The sequence below is a fragment of the Pteropus medius genome, unplaced genomic scaffold (genome assembly GCF_902729225.1).
Source record: "Pteropus medius unplaced genomic scaffold, Ma_sr-lr_union100, whole genome shotgun sequence".
Lineage (NCBI taxonomy): Eukaryota > Metazoa > Chordata > Mammalia > Chiroptera > Pteropodidae > Pteropus > Pteropus medius.
The window spans coordinates 3,307,247-3,329,430 of NW_024351735.1; the positions used below are offsets into that span (position 1 = coordinate 3,307,247).

Sequence of the window (22,184 nt, forward strand, 5' to 3'; positions counted from 1 at the left end):
TGAGCAACCAGTGGATGAAAGGAAGAATCAAAAGGGAACTCAAAATATATCTTGAAACAAACAAAGATATATATCTACATACACAATGGAATATTAGCCATAAAAGACAAGGTGGGGGGCGGTGGAGAGAGAGAGAAAATCCTACCATTTGCAATGTCAATGAAACTGGAGGGCTAAATGAAATAAGCCAGATAGAGACAAACACTGTATAGTCGCTTATATGTGAAATAGGAAAAAAAAAAAAAAACGATTTCATAGAAACAGACAACAGAATGGTGGTGCCAAGGGCTGGGAGTGGAGTAAACGGGGTGATGTAGGCAAAAGGGTACAAATTTTCAGTTATAAAAAGAATCACTTCTGAGGATCTAATGTGCAACATGGTGACTATGGTTATTTACGCAGTATTACATACTTTAAAGTTACTGAGTAGACCTTAAGCATTCTCAGCAACAAAAAAAAGTTAACTATGAGGTGATATGTGTGTTAATTATCTTGACCTTGGTAATCATTTTACAATGGACATCAAATCATGTTTACACTTTAAATATATACAATTATATTTGTTAATTCTAAAGTCTAAAAAAATGAGTTAGGGCAGTAAAGTATCAGCAGATAAAGTATTTGGTTGTGTCAAAGGTTCTCGAGAGCTTAAAATGTTGAAGGTCTTAATAAGAAATACAAAATGGGCTTGTTGGTGCTTGGATACTTGGCAAAAAGAAAAACAGGCAAAGAAATTAGCACCTTGACTTAAAAACAATAAATAGATAGATAGATAGATAGATAGACAGATAGATAGATAGATAGAGAAAAGAGAAGGGCAATTTGCCATTCTCGGATTTCCCATTTGCAATTTTAGTTACTGATGAGAAACTCTGGAAGCTGGTGAGAAATCATTAGTTTTGCTAAGGCATAAATTTGAATTTTATGGTAACATGGCTACATGGAAAACATCACCTAAGGAGTATGCCTAGTGGACCTCCTGGCATTCACATTTCAATAGTGATTTGCTATTCCCTACTCCTATGCCCTGGCACAGTGACTAAGGATCTGAAGGAAACGCTTTTAAAACTTTCAGTAATACTTTATATTATATGGTACTATTTGGGATTCACAAAAATCTCAGTATAAATCCATTTCAACTCAAGAATTTACTGTATAAACCTAAAATATCTATTTCCTTCTTTTTCTAAATATAATCAATATGTTTGTCTAAGGGCATCGCACCCTAGTGCCTTCTGTTATCCACTTATTATGCTGATTCCACAACTACTGCCCAAGAGCATAAATTCATTTTTCAAATAAGAAACCTATAGCATTGTGTATTCTCATACCAAGAAAAATACCTACTTTTCTCCTATGTATCAGGGTTGGAAAATCTTTATATATTCATTTTATTATAATATATAAATCATCAAAATAAAGTAGCACCACAATTATTATTAAAATATAAAAGAATGTCAATGAAATTGTCCCATGAAAGCCATTAAGGGGAAATTCAACTCTAAAAATATGTATTTTTAGCTTCTAGATAAAAAGTTTTACTTTCTCAACCCACGTAGAGGCCACTCACTATATAAAATCAGTTTTTAATAATAAAAACATAAGATATGGTAGAAAGTATTATTTGACTTTATTAACCTTACTAATAATGTTAAATACAAATGCGTAATTAAGTGGTGACCCTTATTTTTAAGTCTACTTCAAAGCATGGTCTCTCAAAGAATTAGGGCAGATATGTCACAAGGAGGAGGGGAACCAAAAAGCCAAGTCAAAAACTCCACTAATTTATCTATGTATTATAAAGTTTGAGCTACAGCCCTTATGTTCTTTTAAATGGCAATTTCTTCTGATTTAATCTCACTAGCAACTAAATTTTTTAATCAGATCCTATACTCTATCATGTTTTCCAATTATAAATTGAAAAAAAACACAGGCAGATATGTGTACCAAGTACTTTATGAAATTTACCACATACAGTTGAATTTCACATATAAACTTCAAAAATCAAAAGGACTATAATATTCTTAAAACCCAAAGGCTAGATAAGATCTACCTTCCAATCTTTCTGCATTTTAAGAAATGACTTGATCTAATCAAATTATGTAGAAATAGATCATATATTGTAACATCAATAAGATGACATTCAAAAGGAGAGCCAATAAATCTTTGCATTTAAAACCAAAAGGAATACATCTTGGACACCTTAAATTATAAAATTCAGTTCTAGGCAGGAACTGTTACTGTGTAACAAATACTGCTCATATCAAAAGTGCTGGTGACAAATAATTCAATATGCCCTTCCCACAGAATCTGTTCATACATATGTATCTATACCTGTAATAAGATTTTAAATGTTTATGGTGCTTAAATTTTGCACTGCAAGACTAATTTAATAAGTATTCATCTGCTCCCTCTCTGTAGCAACTCCAGTTAGAGTGAATGATCCCTGGGCAAAAGGGCAAAAATGCTGTTATTTTCTAGAATGCGGCATTTGTGGAGGTGGAGCGCCCTCTATTGGTAAAGAGGAGGACACACTCATTAGCTGTCCTGCATGCATTTTTTCATTAATCCGGAGTTCACATCCATCCTGAAGCATTCGAACTGCTATTCGGGCAATGTTCTTAGAGTCATCAAGTCCACTGTGAGGCCGCCCATCATAACCCATTCCTAATTTTTCAAGCATTATTGTCAGTTTGGTTTGGCTTCTAGGAACCTGTAAGATAAACAGTAAATAATTCTTTAGTATTCTAGAAATCACTGTGAAGTAGAAAAATAAGAAACTGAAAATTAACAGTAACAGTTGAATAAAGTTAGGCAAAGGGCAAATACTCCTGGTCAACTGAAACAAATAAATAACTCAAACCTTCAGAGCTTTAGATCTTAGATAAAAATATATATCAACAGATGGAATCCTCAAAACATCTAAAAAGTTTGCACTTCTGTAATTTAACAAATCATTTATGAAATGTGCTGTTCCGGGCATTTAAATTGAAGTGCTACCATTTTAATCCAAACTAATTCTTTTTTGCATGGCATTTTTCTGTAATGTATCATTTTATTTGGCTGACTCCTTAGATACTCCAAAAAAAAAAAAAAAAAAATTTAGCCTTTCTACATGACTAAGATAATGAAAATCAAGAATGAAAGATATGTCATGTGGTATTTTTCAACTGATTTAAATATCTGCTCCATTTTGATAAACATAAAAACCTCATGTACTCCCCAGATTTCAATGTGCTCCTCTACTTTTGAGAACTACTGTTCTGTCCTTATTGGGAAGAAGATTTATTAAGTTTTACATTCTATAGTTTGTATAGCTATGTCACCTACACATCTTAAAAGCCTCAGCTTCTTCATCTGTACAATGAGAGTTGTATTGTTAACTCATTGGATCACTGGGAGAAATCACAGAACAAATGTTATAAAAGTGCCATGATAAACATCAATCATTATCCTAAGCTGTAATACCTCAATGTATTTCGGACTTTCCACTAAATAGCATCTAAAAAATTTGCCCTAAAAATAACTTTCCCAACACACTGAATAACTTGGGTGAAATAGACTATCTCTAGAAGCACGCAACTGAGACTGAATCATGAAGAAAACATAAAATCTAAGCAAATCTATTCTAAGTAAGGATGCTGAATCAGTAATCAAAACATCTCAACAAAGAAAAGCCCAGGACCAGTTGTCTTCACTAGCGAATTCTGTAAAACAGTTAAAGAACTGACATCAATCCTTTTCTAACTTTTGCAAAAATTGAAGAGGAGGGCACACTTCCTAACTCATTCAATGTCCTCATTACCCTGATACCAAAGCCAGACAAAGACACTACAAGAAAACTACAGACCAATATCTTTTATGAATACTGATGCGAAAATCCTCAACAATACCAGCAAGCCGAATTTAGCAGCATATTAAATGATTTATACACCATGACAAAGTGGGTTTTATTCCTGGAAAGCAAAAGTAGTTCAATATATAAAAAAACAATCAAAGTAACATACAACATTACTATCAGGAAGGGAAAAAACACACGATCATCTCAATTGAGGCAGAGAAAGCACTGGACAAAACTGAACACCCTTGAAAAAACACTCAACAAACTAGGAATAGAGGAACCAACTCAAAATAATAAAGGCTATATAGGAAAAACCGACAGTGAACATCATATTCAACAATGAAAAGACTAAAAACTTTTCCTCTAAGATCAGGAACAGGACAAGGATGCCCACATTCACCACTTCTATTCGAAATAGAAAACCCATGTTCACTGAAGCATTATTCACAATAGCCAAAAGGAAGAAGCAACCCAAGTGTCCATCAACAGATGAATGGATAAACAAAATGTGGTATATACATAAAATGGAGTATTACTTAGCCTTATGAAGGAAATTCTGACATATGCTACCTGTGTGAACCTTGCAGATATTATGTGAAGTAAAATAAGCCACTCGCAAAAGGACAAATACTGTATAACTCCACTTACATGAGGTACCCAGAGTAGTACAAGGTACAGAGACAGAAAGTAGAATGGTGGTGGCCGGAGGATGGAGTAAGGAGAAACAGGGAGTTATTGTTTAATAGGTATGGAGTTTCAGTTTTGGAAGATGAAGTTGTTCTAGAGATTCTGGATACCAATGGGGGTGACAGCTGCATGATAATGTCAATGTACTTGATGACACTGAACTGCAACCTTAAAAAGTTAAAAGGATAAATTTCATGTTATATATATTTTGCCATGATAAATCGCAGAGATAAAATGATAAAATGAAATAGAGCTAGAAAAATGGTTAACTCTTATTAAACAGGGGCCAGTTATTTCAATCAATGTTTAAAATTTTTAAACTGTATGAAAACCTGAGTAAAGAACACATAAACCTCATGCTTCCTCTGACTTAGCAAGAAAAAGGTCTCGGCAAGGTGTCTGACATGAAAGGTGAATGGCAGGCAAACAGTAGGCCAGATTTTACTGAGTGGTTTGAAAAAGGTGCAAACACTAGCCTCTCAGTAGACATTTTCATCTCATAAACCAAGTGAACACTGCTTGTAAGACCCTGGAGAAAACATCTCACTTCAAGTGACAAGACTGCTGGATCATCAAAGGAAAATGAGTCTTTGGGAAAATCATATTGCAAAAGGAAATCTTACACATTCGTTTACTTTCTTGGGCTTGATAATGAGGAAAGAAAGCTATTAGCAAGTCTCAAAACTTACTGAAAGCCATCTGGAAAAACTGGAAAATTAGACTATTTTTCCTCCTTTTCAACAAACCAGAATATGACTAGGTAGGACCCTTTCTCTGAACCTTTTGCTCAGTGTGAGAATTTGACTTTGAGAAAAGTCCAATCACAAACTGGAGGAGATTTACTGATCTGCCTCTAGAAAGGTGAATTTCGCAAAAGAAGAGGGTACGCTATTCACAGGAAAGTAATGAACATTTCACTACTGTTTTCAACTTTTTATGCGTGTAACCAAGCCTTTCCTTGTTTACCAATATGAAGAGCAAGGGCAGAAGCTGTCTAATTTCAGTGGAAAATGAAGTCCACGTTAACTTATCTCAAATTCCTCCCCAAATTGAGTATTTGTATAGGAAAAAACAAAAAGAACAAAAACAAACACAGGTTTCACTTGAAGAGGTATATTTCATTATTTTACATCAAAAGCATTTTAATGCATATATATATATGCATAACTATACAAGAAATTAGCACATTTGTATAATTTTGTGTATGCTAAACCTACATTAAGTCTGACTGGTCACACAGAAAGAAAAACTTTATTTTCTAAAATCTTGTTTAAAATTGTGTTTTAGGCTGTATTTTTATTCATAGTGTTTCAGCCTACTCATAAAAAATTAAAGTCCATTTTAAGTTTAAGCTAGTTATTTAACAAAAATGTATTATGTTTGCCTTATAAGTTTTTAAAATTTATGAAAAGGAAAAAATGATTAATTTCCATTTTAATTACCCATCACTACCCTCCATTCCCAAGAAAGGTAAGTTAAAAAGTCATTTTTAGTTTTAAAAAGGAGAAAATACTTTATACATACCAAATACCAAAGACCTTACCTTGCTAGCATCATATACAGCAGAAATTTCTAATAAGACTTTTAAGCCTACTTGGATAAGACAAAAAATAAAAAACAACCCAAAAAAGGAGGAAAAAAATGTTTTAAAAGGAAAAACCTAAGTTTCCTCAACCTATACTAACTGGCATGATAGTTGATATCTATTATAAAGAGGGGAAAACCACACAGAAAAGAACAGCCTAAGAAAATGGTCAACATAAACAGATTTATAGAAAAATGTTCTCTACTCAAAAGAGCACTGGCAACTTTATTGAGTTACTGCATCTGCAACTTTGATCACTCTAATGTACTATGAGCTGTAAATATTTTTATGCAGACTTGAAAATTATTTTATGATTTTATTAATTATTATCCTTAGAATAAATTATTCTCTTAAGTTAAAGGTCTGAAAATGACACCCTAATGTAAGAATTCATTACCACCTGAGAGTTGTAGCAAAAATCACAGAACCTTGAAGATGATCAAGCCCCTACAAATTTACATGAAATACAGAGAACAGAGGTACATTTGAAACTATAGTACAGGCTATAACAAGCAAAATCTGGACTATGGAAAACTACATAACAAATTGCCCAGTTTTTTTTTAAAAAAATAATCAATTGCTAGAGGAAAAAAGATGGAAAAGGAACTTACAGATTAAAAACTTGAGACATGTCAACCAATTGCAAATGTGTGATCCTTATTCTGATCCCAATATAACACACAAAAAGTAAAACAAAATATTTATGATATTTATGATTTGATGACGTTAAGGAACTATTATTAATTTTTTTAGTGTGATAATGGTATGGTAGTTATGTTTTCTTAGAGTCCTTATCTTTTGTAGTTATATAATGAGATGTTTACAGATCAAATGAAATGTTTGAAATGTGCTTTAAAAGAACACGCTGAAACAAGGCTGGCCATGAGTTTAGCTGTGGAAAGCGGGCAACGATGGTTCATTGTACTGTCTCTACCTCTGTATATGCTTGTAACTTTTTTCATGTTTTTTTTTTTAAAGCATTTCTCATAACATGTTTAAGAAATCACAAAATGAGTAAAAAGGTAAATCCATAAAAAAGGAAAAAATATTTACCAAAATAATCAAAGGACCAGTATTTAAAATAAAGATAAAAACCAACTACAACAGGAAAGACTGCCTGATTTTTAAAAAACGGGTAGAAGATTTAAACAAGGACTTCGCAAAAGAAATCCAAATAGCTAATAATTAGGAAAAGGAGCTCAACCTCATGAGTAATTAGGGAAATGAAAACTAGAACTTCAGTAAGATACTATCACACATTCAACAGATTTAGACATTTTAAATGTTTGGTAATACCAGATGTTGGCAAAAACATGGAGCAACTGTCAATTCATACATTCTTCTGGAGAGAGTGCAAACTGATACGACCCCTTTGGAAAACTCTTTTTGTATTATCTGCTAATGCCAGTGTTGCACAACATATTCTGTAAGCCAGCAATTCCACTCCTAGGTTTACGCCCTGGAGAAATGAGTACACAAAGGCACCAGAAGACATGCACAAGAATATTTATAGCACTACTATTCACATAAGCCTCAAACTGAAAAGCACCCAAATAGCCTGCCAGAGTAGACCAGATAAGCAAACTGGTACATTCACACTATGGAATTCTACACAGCAATTAAATAAATGAACTATAGCTACATACACGACATGGATAAATCTCAAATATAATGCTGAGAAAAAAAGCAAAATAAAACAGCTGGTACAATGCTAATTATATCATGTTCAAAACCAGGCAAAACCTAACTATATGGTATAAATATAAACATAAATATTAAAGCTTTGAGAAAAAAACAAGAAAGTGATTCTCATGAAAAGTATGGATTATGGGAGCTCTGAGAAGAAGGGAGGGGGTTGAGTGAGTGGAACTTATAAGGGATTTCACTTTAAAACAATCTGTCAAACTCTACTTTTTTGTATGTGTAGTTCTCAGTTTTAAGAACTATTAAAACCATACACACACACAACGCAAACATTTTTAAAGAAAAACAGCTTTTCTCATGAATCTTCTTTAGAATGTGTTTCACCAAAATGAAGTTGTAAAGGGAGAAAGAAAATGGCACAAGATCTAAGACATGATAGAGAAGCAAAGGAAATCTCCTAGATGATTGTAGAAGAAACCTGAAAAACTAGTTCAGGTTAGAACAAAATTAAAGGCTCCAAGAAGGTAGTCCACAAAGGAAACAAGAAAAACTGTCAGATTACCTAAATGTTTTGAGTACAGATACAGAGAAGTGATTTTACAGTTTGAATGGAAAGGAAGAGAATAAGAAAACAACTAAAGAAGTCAATCGTTAAATCTGGGGAAAAGTTGTGAATACTTTCCATTGCCATAGGAATGTAAAAATGGATATAATTTGATTATAAAAGTAACGTAACTATACTAGAAAAACACAGGGAGGGGAAGGACATGCAGGAATGGTGGCTTTGTAATTGAGCTAAATCTTCATCTTCTGTTCCAAGAATTTAATAGATATCTCAAACTAAAATCCAAGCATAAACATAATTTAGAACTATTAAGGTTAATATTAGAGGAAATAGCTTTATAAAGTTAGAAGTACCTCAGGAGAACAGGAACCAGTACGGGCGAGGGTCATGGTGGAAGACTGCCATTTGTTATAAACTTTGCAATGTTATTTTCAAAATTTACACTATACAAACGTATTAACTTTGATAAAATTAAAATGAAGTAGGGGACCAATAATAGTTCCACAAAAGTATTCCCCTACAGTTTTAAATCTGTTATTGAAGATTATGTTTATCTACATAAGAAACAGATGAATGAGAAAAACAGCTTATCATTCTAAACTCATGTGAACACAACTAATTTGGAAACTGAAAAGTAACAACTAATTATATGATCTTTTTCTGTGAAAAGCACCTTATAAATCACAACCTATACATGCAAAATATAATAATTTATCATCAAGAATATAAAAGTATAATCATTAAAATATAGAAATTTTACCTTGTAAAAGTTTCCATACGACTTTCGAATATTGATCCATTTTTTAGCAAAAGGAGGATATTTGAGCCTGCTTAGCTGACACTGAATGTTCAGGAACTTACTCATATCCCATGAACTTATAAAACAAAAACAGGAAGAAAAATGGATAAAATGGATAAAATAAATGCTATAATATTCTTACAAAAGAGTATTTTAAGCCATTCTAATTTTTTTATTTACACGTCATCTTTCTTTTTCATACTTACACATAACATCAAGCTTAAACACTTAACCTCTCTTCCTCCAAAATACTAATTCAAAAATAAACTTTAAAAAACGAACAAAAAAGAAGTCAGGTATGTAAAATATTTTTTACAAACTAATTCTTATAGGCTCATATTGATCGTTTTTATGATTCTGATTATCTGGGCAGATCTCTATCTTGTATTTTTTCATAATTCTAAAATTTGAGTGTGTATTTTGAAATAAAACAAAAACAAATTAAAAAAATACTTGAAAGAGACAAAAGGAGTTGGTATCAAGTAGTAAGAATACTATTTGTTTCTACAACACTAATGGACCTATGTAGTTGAGAATATTGACTGTATAATGCGGAAATCGTGTTGGTTCATACATGGGGTTTCCTAGGCAAAAGGAGCCAGAATAATGGCGGTTGAACTTATAACCTTCACCACAGAAGAAAAAACTCTCAACTCAGCTGCTGTACTGACAAGAGGAGTACTTTCAAGTGTATTTTAAGAAAAGTAAAAACAAGTGCCTGTCCCCAGGATCTTACTGCTTCTGTGCATTTGTAATATCATCTGAGGCAACAGCCATCTACCCTGAGTTGCTTGCCTGGGCTGTTCTAATTATTTCTGAAGGTATCGATTATTGTTTTTGTTAGTAGTGCTCTGGTTACAAAATTACACAAATTTTGAATGGTCTATCCCAGAATGTGGGGTTTTTGCAGAATCGCACATACTGTGTTAGGAAAGGAACAACACTGCTCATTTGTGTTTGAAATCAAGAAGAGATTTTTAAAGAGGTCCATCAACATCTTCCCAAACTTCTATTTTTAAACACAATTATGATGTAATTAAATTCAATGCTCTTTTCCTGTTGTATGTGAGGGTCTCTAAACCCTCTACGTAGGTGATATCATAGCCTTAGTGTACAATCTGTTCATAGTTTGAAACAGAAGTTGATTAGAACTTTCTTCTTCAACCTTAATAGTGTTATGGGAGCGGAGCTGCCTTGTACAATGCCTACAATCCTTGTTTTCATCTTTCTCATTTTCCTACTTACTTTTTTCATTTCACAAATGCTTTTCGAGCATACATTTTGAACTCAGCACTACAGTAAGCATTATAGAAGACTACCAAGCAGCAAAAATCCTTGCTCTGAAAAATTTTTAACTCTTTGCAAACATAAGTCTTACGTAGATAAAGTTTAGATATCAGAATATTTAGCCAGATGCCAACAGGAATGGTATATATCACAGAGGCTATAAGACTTCAAGGAAAAGAAAGATCAGTGTGAATTGTAGTGTCTGGAGTAAAACATGAGGTGGGCTTTGAATAATCATAAAGAAGTGGCCAAGGAAGAGAGCCTTCCAGTGGAAAGAAACACATGAATAAGCACAAAGAGAAAGGATAAATCATGTGATCCATGGGCCAGCCTGACCAAAGTTAAAAAGAATAATGGCAGGTGAATCAGGCTATACAGGTAAGGTGAGATTAGATGAGAGAACCTTAAAAGCCAGACTGAAGAGTTTGACCTTTTCTGAACAAGGAAGTGTCCTGATAAAAACAGAGTTTTAGTAGAGGCATTTTAGTTTTACATATCAATATTTATCTTTCTCTAGTTTTCCAGTCCTGGATTAGACAGTTATCATTGCTTTGCCTCCTCTCTTTGATCCCTAGGATTCAAATTTAACTAGGAACAAGAATAAGAAAGGAAAAATACTGCCTCTTTTAGTAAATTTCTTACAGTTATTCTAAAAGTTAAATGAAGATGGACAAACTTAATATTAAAAAGTAGATTAAAAAGGTAACAATTTTCCTAAGTACTTACCCATCTGTTAATATGCAATATTTATACTTTGTTCCTAATTCCTTCAATTTCATCCAGTCAATTACTTTTTTCAGTACCTGAGGGAAGGTATCAGCTCTGTCTACCTGATCCTGAGGATGTAAAAGTAAAATATATAAAAATCAGAGCAGTAACTTGTATTTCTCCTACAAAATACCCAGATCCAAACATTAGAGGATAAGGAACAATAAGAGAAAGTCTTATTTATGATGATTTAATGTCTTCATGATTTCCTTGGCTGAGATTCACCAAACATTTCATTTTTTAAAACAATTAAAAACTGATTATAGCCAAGTATTTTCAAGTGAAAAACATAGTCTTCCTAAAATTAAGATTTAAGATCAACCCCAGTGGTTCTCTTTGTTTAGGCCTCAACCCAGTGGCTCAAGAATCTGCAGAGTAGAGAAAAGGGAAATCTCTTCTCGCTGAAAACCACAGCCTTCTCCTTACCTCAAAGTTCACATCTCTCTACCACATACTACATACCACTGCTAGACTCATCTTCCTAAAATAAAAATCTAATCCATCACACCACTTTCATACTTAAAATCCTCCAAATATTCCCAAGGATTTCAGAATAAAAAGATATACAAGACTCTTCATGATCTGGCTTGCCTTGGCCTACCACTTTAGCTTTATTTGCAACCATTTTCTTACTAGCTCATATGTATTTGAACCACCCCGAACTACTTAAGTTCTGCCATTCACACCTGAAATGCCCAGTCATTCTTTTCTACCTATATACCTACCGTGACTTGGCCCAAGTTCACCAACTTGAGGAATGTTTTCCCAGGACAACCTGCCATTCCCTCTGTCATAGGAAGCCCTTTTTATAGACATCTAAAGTACCCTGATGAAACACTAACTGACTTGTCAGTCTTCCTAATCACATTGCGACCACTGGTTTATTCTGTGTCCTCCTGAGTATAGATTTGTTAACTGAGCTAAGAGACTGACTTGACCATCTTTGTATCCCAATACCTTGGCAAATCCTATAGTAGGCACTCAAATATTTGTTGAGTAAATGAATGAATAAATGAATAAACAAAGGAACTAAATAAAGGAACAAAGGGTCTGCCACATCGGAATACATCCCAAAATCAGAGACCTAAAAAGTTCAAGCTATATTATATATAAAGTAAGGTTGTAAACAGATACATTTTTAAAACTTTAGCTCCAAGTTCAGTATGGTAACAGTTAATTTTACTAGTGTGCCAAACAAACGAACCTTTAGATTCATCATTATGACTCCCTGGAAGGAAAAACTGAGAAAAATTTTACCAGATGTAAAATTTGCTTTTCTATTCCTTAAACATTACAGTACGAAAGATCTTTATCAAGCAAGGGAAGTATCACATTAATTTAAATCATTTACCACAATAATTTTTTAAAACTATGAAATAAATCCCTAATTTTAAAACTTCTTTCGAACTCACGAAAAAGGAACATAGAATTATAACCTGAGTAATTCCAGTTAGATTGATGCAGAAATCAGAAAGTTGTGTGTTCACCTCTGGTCTCACATACTGCTGAAACGTATCTTCCTACAAGAGAAGGACAATAAGTTAAAGTATTTTCTGTGACTTGAGATCTATGACACACGATACATGACAAATTCAGCCACATGAAGTTGTAATTTTATAGATGCTCATGGCATAGACCTTTCTAGATTTTTAACAATTTAAATATAATTCCCTACTCCCAAAGGACTCTAATTTTTTAATTAAAAATTATATTTCAGAGTTTAAAAAAATTTAAGATAAAGCAAGTATCTAAAAGCAAGCCTTCGAACCAAAGTTCAAATAAACATTTTCCTGAGCAGCAAAATGTTGATAATTTTGTTTATAATATTTTGAAACCATAAAGCCTATTAATGCAACCTTTACTTTGATTCTAAATGCTTTCCAAATAATAATTCTTTTGAAGAAATGCCAGTCTTCGGTTATAATAAATTAGCTTGATTACTGCTCTCATTTACTCCTCAATAGTTCTTATTACATTAAGATTCCACCAAACTGAATTCTGAATAGTCAAAACTTGACTATATGATATATAGTTTAAAGAGCAATAATACTATGTATATACATACACAAACACATACATATACACACATTTTTTTTTTAGCAATTTTTAACCTCTTTAAGCTTTCAGGTTTGCCTTATTTTATGCTCACAATAACTCTGTGAACTCAGGCCAGTACTGTTATCATCAGGATCAGATCTCTAAGTGCTTTTTCCTCTAGCCCAATACTGCCTACTGAAACCAGATCACACTAAGTCATTTATTAACAATTAGGGACAATTTCACAGCCTAAAGATTTACAGGCAGCAACTGTTAATATTAGGTAGAAATGGAGAAAAGACAAAGAATATTATTCGAGGTAAAAGATTTAAAAATTAAGAAATAAAAATAAATACAAAATAATTCTTTATATTTCTTAAGAATAATTTTTTATACACTAGTATATTAAGCAGATGAATTAGTTACTAACAAGTGTAAAAAAGCAAAAGAACAGCAAAGAACATTTGAACTTTAAAAGTTAGATGCTTTTTACTTACTAAATATTGTAAAAAAAAAAAAATTCTATTTAATTGAATTTCATAAATGAAGTCTCTATTCTTCTTAGTACCAATATTTTGTTCTATCATTTTAAATGAAAACCTTTCAAAAATATGCTGCAACTTCCCTTACCATTACGAGCAGGAGATACTAATACTGATAAAATTTTATTCACTATTTAATACTTTTAACAGATGGTGCTAAAGAGAACTATGCTTCCACTGACCAAATATTTAGTAATTAATTAAATTACGTAGTAAGTTAAAGAGCGATGAAGGTTATTAGCAAATAGAATAGGCAAAAGAGATCGGGGTGTTTAAGCTACATTATTAAACAGGTAACCAGTTAGGCTTTATTTAGAAGGTAAGAGTTAAAGAAGGACTGGAAGGAAGAAAGGGAGGATGGGAGGAAGGAGAGAGGGAGGGAGGGAGGATAGGAGGGAGGGAGGGAATTAGCAATAAGACCTTTAGAGGAAGCCCTGGGAAGTGATGAGGTGGAGTATGTCTGGCATTTATGACAAACAGCAAGCAGGTCAATATGGCACAATCCGAGGTAACAAGAGGTCAGATCATATAAGGAATATGACTTTTACTCTAAGTTAAATGAGGAGCCATTGAAGGCTTTTGAGCAGGAGTGAAATGATTGGACTTATATTTTATAAAGATCACTCTGACCACTATGTTGAGAATTGGCTGTAGGGAACAAGGACATAAACAAAGAAACCAGCTCGATTGTAAATGCAGTAAATCCAGACAAAAAATGCTCACAGCAGTGAAGTGAAGTGGCTGGGTTCTGCATATATTTTGAAGGCAGAGTAAACAAGAGTCACTGTTGGTTTGGATGTGTGAAACAGAAGTGTCAAGGATGAACTGAGCAATTAGAAAGAGTTGCTATCACTCAAGCTATGGAAGGCTTAGAACAGGTAATTCACAGTAAATTCAACTTGGGATGTGTTGAAGTGTCTGTTTAGATGTCCAAGAAGAGATGTTAAGTAAGCAGTATGAATTTGGAACAGAAGTCCAGGTTGGAGATATGTATTTGAAAGTCATCAGCACACAGTTTCTAAAAGTTATGGAAATAGATGACAGATAAGATCATTAAGGGAGAGGAGCTAAATGGAGATGAGACTTGGGATTGAACCTGGGGCATCAGATATTAAGAAGTTGGGACGAAAAGGAGGAACGAGCAAAGGAAATTGTGAAGGGGAAACTGGTGAGGCTGGAGAAAAATCAAGAGAATGAGGTGTCACTCGAAGAAAGTGTTTCAAGGAAAGAATGGTCGATTCTTTCCAGATTTAGGTAAAGGTCAAAGATGACTGATTTTAGTGGAGTGATGGGACTGAATATATAATAAACCTACAGTGATGCAGGTCTAAGAGAGAATGAGAGGAAACAGAAACAAGTATATATAACTTTTTCAAAGAAATTTGTCATAGAGGAGCAAAGAAATAGGGTGCCTAGCAAGAAAACGGGATCAAGCAAAGGTATGAAAAATAAATGTTTGTATATTATGGGAACAATATAAAAGCAATAAATCATTAATGTCTAAATGTGAGAGAATTGCTAGAGTAACGTCCTTGAGTAAGAGAGAAGAAGTGGAATCCAATGAGTTATGCAAAATTATTTGCCTTCGGAGCTATCATTTTACCTCTTTATTTACTGGCCTTTAATTTGCTTTGGACAAGGAAATTATATAAATAGGCTGATTAGGATTATAACTAAAAGAGGCTCTGAACAATACTGAGAAAAACTTATGCATTTTAATGCATAAAGCCTTTTTATGCTTATTCCCAGTGTGCTGGTAGCAATTGGGAATTCTACAGAAGTAACTTTTGGCTAGATGAGACGTTATGATACATCCTTGCTCAGATTTTACAAGGCAAACAGTACTATTTTAAAGAATTCTTGCTGACTTTCTGAATTAATAATGCAATGAAAACTAGTATCCAAAGCATACATATTATATGGCTTAGAAGCCACGGTTATGAGAGTTGTTTCCCCCATAACTTTTCACCAGAAAGATGGCCAGTTCTAAGTTGGATGGTAATTTCTGTAAATGATCATTTTCAGAGATCAGAGCATACATTTGTCTACAGCAGTGGTTCTCAACCCTGACTACTAATCAAATGAGAAGCTCTTTAAAAATGCGGACGTCAGGGGCCCGAGCACAGAACAACTAAATCAGAATCTCTGGGACAAGGGCCAGGCATCACTATTTTTTGTTTATAACCTAGGATATTCTGATGGCCAGCCAGATATGTGTTCTAAGCAAACAGAGAAAAAACACTATTATTTTAGCTACTGGAAAAGAAGAAAAGCAGACGCTGAAATAATTTTATTATAGCTTTCCTATTAATCAAGCTGATATAAAGCACACGGCAAGAACAAAAAGCCTACCTTAGAATTCTAATTCTAGCTGAAACAGTAAATGAGATCCTTTGCCTTACTAGCCAACCCCAGAATAGTTGCTGCTAAAAATAAAATTAAACTATGACAATTCACTTACTATTTCCAAAGTATTAGTATTCAGTAAAACAACAGGAAATTCAATTATTTCATGTACGAACTCAGGTGGGTTACCCTCTTCACAAGTGGCTTCAAAGTCAATAATACAAATGTAGTCATAGTAACTATCAGCACAATTGCCCTCTTTCAACATCAGCTTCTGCTTCTTATAATAGTTTTTCAGCCTCTTCTTTAGAACATCCTTTACTCCTCTAAGGAAAATAAGAATAAAATTAACTCTTAGGTAAATTTCACAGTCAAGAATCTGTACTCTTACCTGGTTGCACGGGTTGAACATTGACAGGCAAAGCATTTTTAGCAAATGTTAGCTAAAATAAATGTAAAGAAAGTAAGACTCAAAGCTAATTTAGCAAAGAATTAAAATATGTTTAATGCCTCATAAATATTTTCCTTCACAAGCAACTTTTCATCTTTGTAGTATATGAGCATTTTCTCCAATACATACTGGTACTTCAAACCACAAGCCTGTCAGCATACACCACCTTGCTTTATATACTAAGATGACATACATGATACAAACTGAAATTAATACTGAATTATTCTACTGGCCAAATACAAATTTCAGCGTCTGAAAATTCAGGTAAATTGAACATACTGTGCTCTTTCCTCTCTTTTGGCTTTTATAGGTCAGGCAACTAAAAAGTCCATATGAAGATTAAAATATTATGAGACTAGTAAAGTCAAATGTCTGTTAGCTATTTAATTAGAGAAACTAATTTAGAAGATACCTTAGAATAAGCTGTATTCAGAAGAACACTGTAATACTCTTAATTATAGATTTCTCAATTTACCACGGGTAGAATATGATTTAGATTTTGGTATTACGGATATTTTTAAAATACATGTTCCACAAACGGGGAGTGGGGAATTGGTTGTTCTAAATAGAAACAATGGCTGGTAATGGTTACTTTCTTCAAATAGTATGAATTTCTTTAAAAAAATTAAAAGCCACAACCCGTGCTCAGACATCCTTCAGGACTTACTTGGTGCAGTACTATAATGGCTTGCAAATACGTAATAGAAGTAAAAATAAGATCTAAGTTGTAATTAATGTGCAGTGACAAGGCATTTTGATCATAATATCTGTTAGGGACTATTAAAAATTTTTTTTTACGTTTTTGTTTTCCTTTCTAAACTACCACTTAAAAGGAATCCTATCCATGAAAATACTAATAATTAACCAGTTAGTTGTTTTAAGACAAAATGTCTTAATATATTTATTTGCCTGAGATTTTCCGAATTATCAAAATGGGGCAAGGAATCCCCTTATCTCCTTTCGTATTAAGGTACTGTGAGTGACCTCAGAGTCATGCGAGAATAATGAATTATTTTGTCTTAACTTCTTTTCTTTCTTTCTTTTTTGGAGAAACTACATTTTACTAAAGGATTGCCTGTAATAGCATCTTTAACATCTTTCTTGCCCCTCCACATTCAAATCATAGCTATTTTTGCAAACACTAACTCAGAAAAATATTCGAAGCTGGTTCTCCTTAATTCTCTCTGGTATGGCTCTCATTAGGTTCTTAGACTATGACAAATGCCTCCTCTATCACAACCCTCCTTCCACTCTTTACCTTACTTGAGAACTAAGCACTAATGCCAATTTTTTTTGCTGCCAATACCTTCAGTGGCTCCCTTCTGCTTACAAAGTAAAATGCAGACTTTAGCAGAGCTCCTTCACAACTTGGCTATGACCTATCATTTCAGCATCATCTTCAGATGCTCCCACTCCCCATGGTACATCGCACACTGCAGATAAAACATATTACAAGTCATTGCCTGAATATGTGGTATGTTTTCATGATCTATAACTTCAGTTGTATGATAGCTGAAGAAAAAGAAAATTCATGTAGCAGAAAACATACAAGCAGAAATTAGGAGTCTTCAGTTTTTTGCCTGAAGTGCCCTCCCTCCCTTCTTTTTCTGTTTGGCACATCAAATGTCACCATTAAATTCCTAAGACAGACTCTCTTCTGTATTCTCATGGTGTACCTGGCCAGACCTCTAATGTAGCACTGGTTACTCTGTATTGTGATTATTTGTGTTTTCCCAACAGACCACGAGTTTTCCAAAGTAGGGAATATATCTGTTTTACTTTTATAACTTTAATGCTTAGTGTAGTGCTTAGAATTCAGTAGGTGCTTGCTGAATAAATGTATAAACTTACATCTGGATCGCTAGTTCTCATGCAAGTGAGTAAGCAACTGGTCTTCGCACCTATGAATGACCACTATTTTGCTCAGAAAACCTTCTGTAGGCTACGGGTTCTATCTTTATAATAGAAAGAGTCAAAGGGAAATGAGGTACAAATTTTCTTCACAAATTAAGATGTAGACAATCTAGGAGAAAGAAAATGTATGTGTGTACTCTTTTAAAAAGTAGTGAAGCTCTATTTTAAAGCAAAGAAGAGGAATACTTCTTATAGAAGAAGGATTCAGGGATATCCAGAAACAATAACAGTTTTCATCTATTGTATGTAGTCAATTTTTTTTTCCTGATGCCTAGAATTTCTATCATCTGTCAAAAATCTTCATGTGTTTCTGGATTCCAAAGGTCATTCTTACCCCAGACCCTAAGTCAAAATAATTTGTTGTGCAAAAATTATTTAAAACTGAAGTGTGTATACATCTCACTGAAGACACACATTCTGAGTTGACCAAACTGTATTGAATTCTCATTTAATATACTGTTAAACATAATAAATACTATTATTTTGCAGTTTTAGAAATGGAAACAGAAAAAAGAATAATTCCTGATAGGTGAATGACTTTTCTAAATTACTTGGTTTCAAAGAAATCCACCTTACAAAAATAATAACACAAATGGACAAAAGAAAATAATAAAGGAAAATATTCAATCTCATTAATAAAATATTATCCAGCAACCAAATAAGCGACTAAAAAAATATTAAAACATACTTGGTATAATAAGATAGATACTCTTATACATTGCTGGTAAATTGTCAAACTATTCATACACTTTGACCCAACAAACCTGTTCTATCATCTAAAATAATGACAAATAATCAGAGTACACACAAAAATTCATGTACAAAATGTAAATTACAGTTATCTGAATTGTTTATGATGGTTGTTTCTTTATGGTAGGATTAGATTTTTTTAAACTTTTTCAGTGTTTTCAAGATTTTCTGGGATAAGCATGCACTGCTATTATAATTTTAAAGAGTTATTTTTATTTACCTGGTTTCAAGCTTGAATTCTGAAAGTTTAGCTCTGAGTTCTTCCTTACTCATTCTATTAATGCAACCATTTGTAATAGCAATCTCTTTATAAACTGGGTCACTGAAGTCACTTGAATTGGAGGTAATGAACTTAGATCCTTTTGTTTCTTGGCCATCAAATCTACATCGTTGCTTTTTCTACCAAAAAAAACCATATAGTTCATAATTAGTACAACCATCTGAAAAATTAAACTCCTGAGGAAGGTCTCTTTGCGCTACATATTCAATGAAAAGTGCCCACTGCAGCTTACTGGAGAGAGGGCAGGATAGGAAAGAGATATGTTTCCAATATGACTGACTCTGCTCTCTTCTGAGTCATGAGGTTTCTTACAGGCCATGAAGCTAAATAAAAAGGGCACCGATGTTGGGAGTCAGAGCCACCTCAGAACAGAACTCCAGCTGACCATTTATTAGCAGTATGACCTTAGGTAGTTACTTATTAGCCTCTGATCTTCGGTTTCCTTATCTATAAAATAAGCATAATAATAATTGTCTCAAATGGCATTTGGTAACATAATGGTAAACAGTATTTAGACAAGATTATAAGAATTAAATGAGATTATGTATATCAGGCTACCATATTCACTATGGTTATTAATAAATGGTAACTTTACTTACTAACATCACGGACTATTTAACAGATCTTTCATAGACAATATTCTAAAATTTACAAATGAATTAATTTTTTAAATCGATCTTTACAACATTATGCATGCATAAGTCAGTGAATTTCTGACAACGTTTTCATTTCAAAAAGTTAATGAAAGTTGCCCAGCATAAAAAGAAAATGGACTAGAAATCTATTTCAAAATGTACCTAAGGCAAAGAAGGAAATGTATGCAGTTTCAAAACACACAATTTTCAAAAGTTACACATATAACAGTTATTCAGGATAACTACAGTTACTATATTATATACCTTTCCTCTTTTCTTAAATCAAAATGTACGTTAAAAGAAAAATCACTCTACGAGTACTGCCAAAATACTAATATGTTAAGTTTCAATGATCATTTATAAGTTAATTATTTTCCACATCCAAGGTTACAAATATTAGGTATGTTCCAGAATTTTCAAAACTACTGAGTACTTACTATTAATCCATAGTACACCTTGTTAACTTAGTCACAATTTACCACACTGTTCCATGTGAACTTTAATTACAGATTAAGGAGGGATAACCATAAACAGGCCTCTTCGAAAGTAGAATCTTAAGGAGATGAGACAACTATGCAAAAACCCAGAGGAAGAGCATGCCGAGCAAAAGCAGCATGCAAAAGAAACAGAAAACGCTTAACACTTTTTAAAAAGAACACAAGGAAGCCAGCAGCACTGGAAGCAAAAGGGAGAACTGTGTGGGATGCAGTGAGCTATGGAGGCAGGACCCAGGTCCTGCGAGGCAGCAAACTGAAGACTTAAGGAGGGTAGCAATCCAGTCAGATTCGTGTTATTAAAAGATCATTCTGGCTTTTACATGGAGAATTGGCTGTAGATAAATGGAAAGAGCGGTAGCTAGGAAGTCTCTTGCGAGCACCCACTCTATGAGGTGCTCAACATGTTTGTTGTTAACAGAAAACAACCGATTTTAGTATTAGATTATTTACAATCCCTAGCGCTAGTTAAAATATTCATTAACTAAAATGAATAAGCTCAAATACTTTTTTACAGTTTTCCCACTGTAACTAAGAGCTACCAGTGAACCGTCAAAATCATTAAGAAAATTAGCCATATTATCTATGAGATAGTAGTAAACAGGCAAAAATGAGGGACAAATCTCTTATAGGCACAATCACCTTTGTTAAGGCTGGAGGAGGTGAGCTTAAAGATTTTAAGAAGTGACATACACAGAACATATAGTGCGATTTTTTTTAATAGCTTACCAATTACCGAAAGGGCTAGGCAGAATGACAAAAGCAAGAGTGTGCACAGAATGTTTAGATCGGAATCTCTACTCAGAACTTATAAAACCACAAGTGCACATACTTCTCCTCTAGACTGTTTACTCTCATCCACAGGGGCCTCATTGACGACCCCAGGAGATGGAGACAAGGGAAGCGGTGAGGACTGGGGTCCAAAGCGCGCAGGCTGCGGTTCCGCCGGAACATCCTAGAAGAAAGGGGCGCGCGGGCGTCTGCTGACAGCCGGGCGCAGACAGACTCCTTACCTCGGGATGCGGATGCTGCGGCTCCTCCCCAGACTCCGACCGCGGCGATTCCTGTCGCGCGGGAGTCACGGCCTCGCTGCCGGGCAGTTTGCTCCACTCATCCTCCATGCCGGTATCACGTAAGAAGACAGCTGCTGGAGGCCGACGCTCGCTCACTCTCACTCCGCCAAGCCCGAAAGCTTCGCCTTTCTCCGTGGAAAGATTACCGGCTCGTGTTCCCGCGGCGGCTGCCACACAAATCGAGCGGACACCTCCCACTTCCGGGAGCGTGTGGCGTCTACACGCCGCGCAGGCGCAGTGAGCCAGCGCGCGCGGAACGCGAGCACATCTGTTGTCGCGGGCGGGAGGAAGAGGGAGAGGGAGGAGCGCGCGCAGGAGAAACGGGATCAGCCGACGCTGTGTGGAGGCGGCGCGGGTTCCTATTGAAGTTACACCCAAATCTGGAATCTAGTCACTAAAGGATACCATCAGAATAAATGATCCCATCAACGTTTCATGAGGAAAAAAACAAAAAAGCACAAGTACTATAAACAGGTCAATTTTAAC

At 34.3% G+C, this 22,184-nt stretch overlaps 1 protein-coding gene across 2 annotated transcripts; it reads right to left on the reverse strand.

Moving 5' to 3' along the window:
- Nucleotides 1-1,606: 1,606 nt before the first annotated feature.
- ERI1 (exoribonuclease 1) lies at nt 1,607-21,908 on the reverse strand. Of its 2 annotated transcripts, none has more exons than XM_039846466.1 (7): nt 21,639-21,908; nt 19,437-19,615; nt 16,217-16,427; nt 12,613-12,696; nt 11,135-11,244; nt 9,083-9,197; nt 1,607-2,713 (listed from the first exon to the last, which is right to left on the reverse strand). In XM_039846466.1, exons 1-7 carry the CDS (start codon nt 21,744-21,746, stop codon nt 2,471-2,473), a joined length of 1,050 nt encoding a protein of 349 aa, XP_039702400.1. In that variant the 5' UTR covers nt 21,747-21,908; the 3' UTR covers nt 1,607-2,470. The 2 variants fall into 2 exon arrangements, with proteins under 2 accessions (XP_039702400.1, XP_039702401.1); XM_039846467.1 differs by lacking the exon at nt 21,639-21,908 and adding an exon at nt 21,458-21,580.
- Between the last annotated feature and the right edge of the window lie 276 nt (nt 21,909-22,184).

Excerpts from the sequence above, each read along its gene's own strand:
- ERI1 (XM_039846466.1), bottom strand. The coding sequence starts at position 21,746 with ATGGAGGATGAGTGGAGCAAACTGCCCGGCAGCGAGGCCGTGACTCCC. Across the intron at positions 19,616-21,638 it reads CGCAGCATCCGCATCCCGAG|AAAAAGCAACGATGTAGATT; the intron begins GTAAGGAGTCTG and ends TTTTTTTGGTAG. Across the intron at positions 9,198-11,134 it reads TATTGCATATTAACAGATGG|TTCATGGGATATGAGTAAGT; the intron begins GTAAGTACTTAG and ends TTGTTTTATAAG.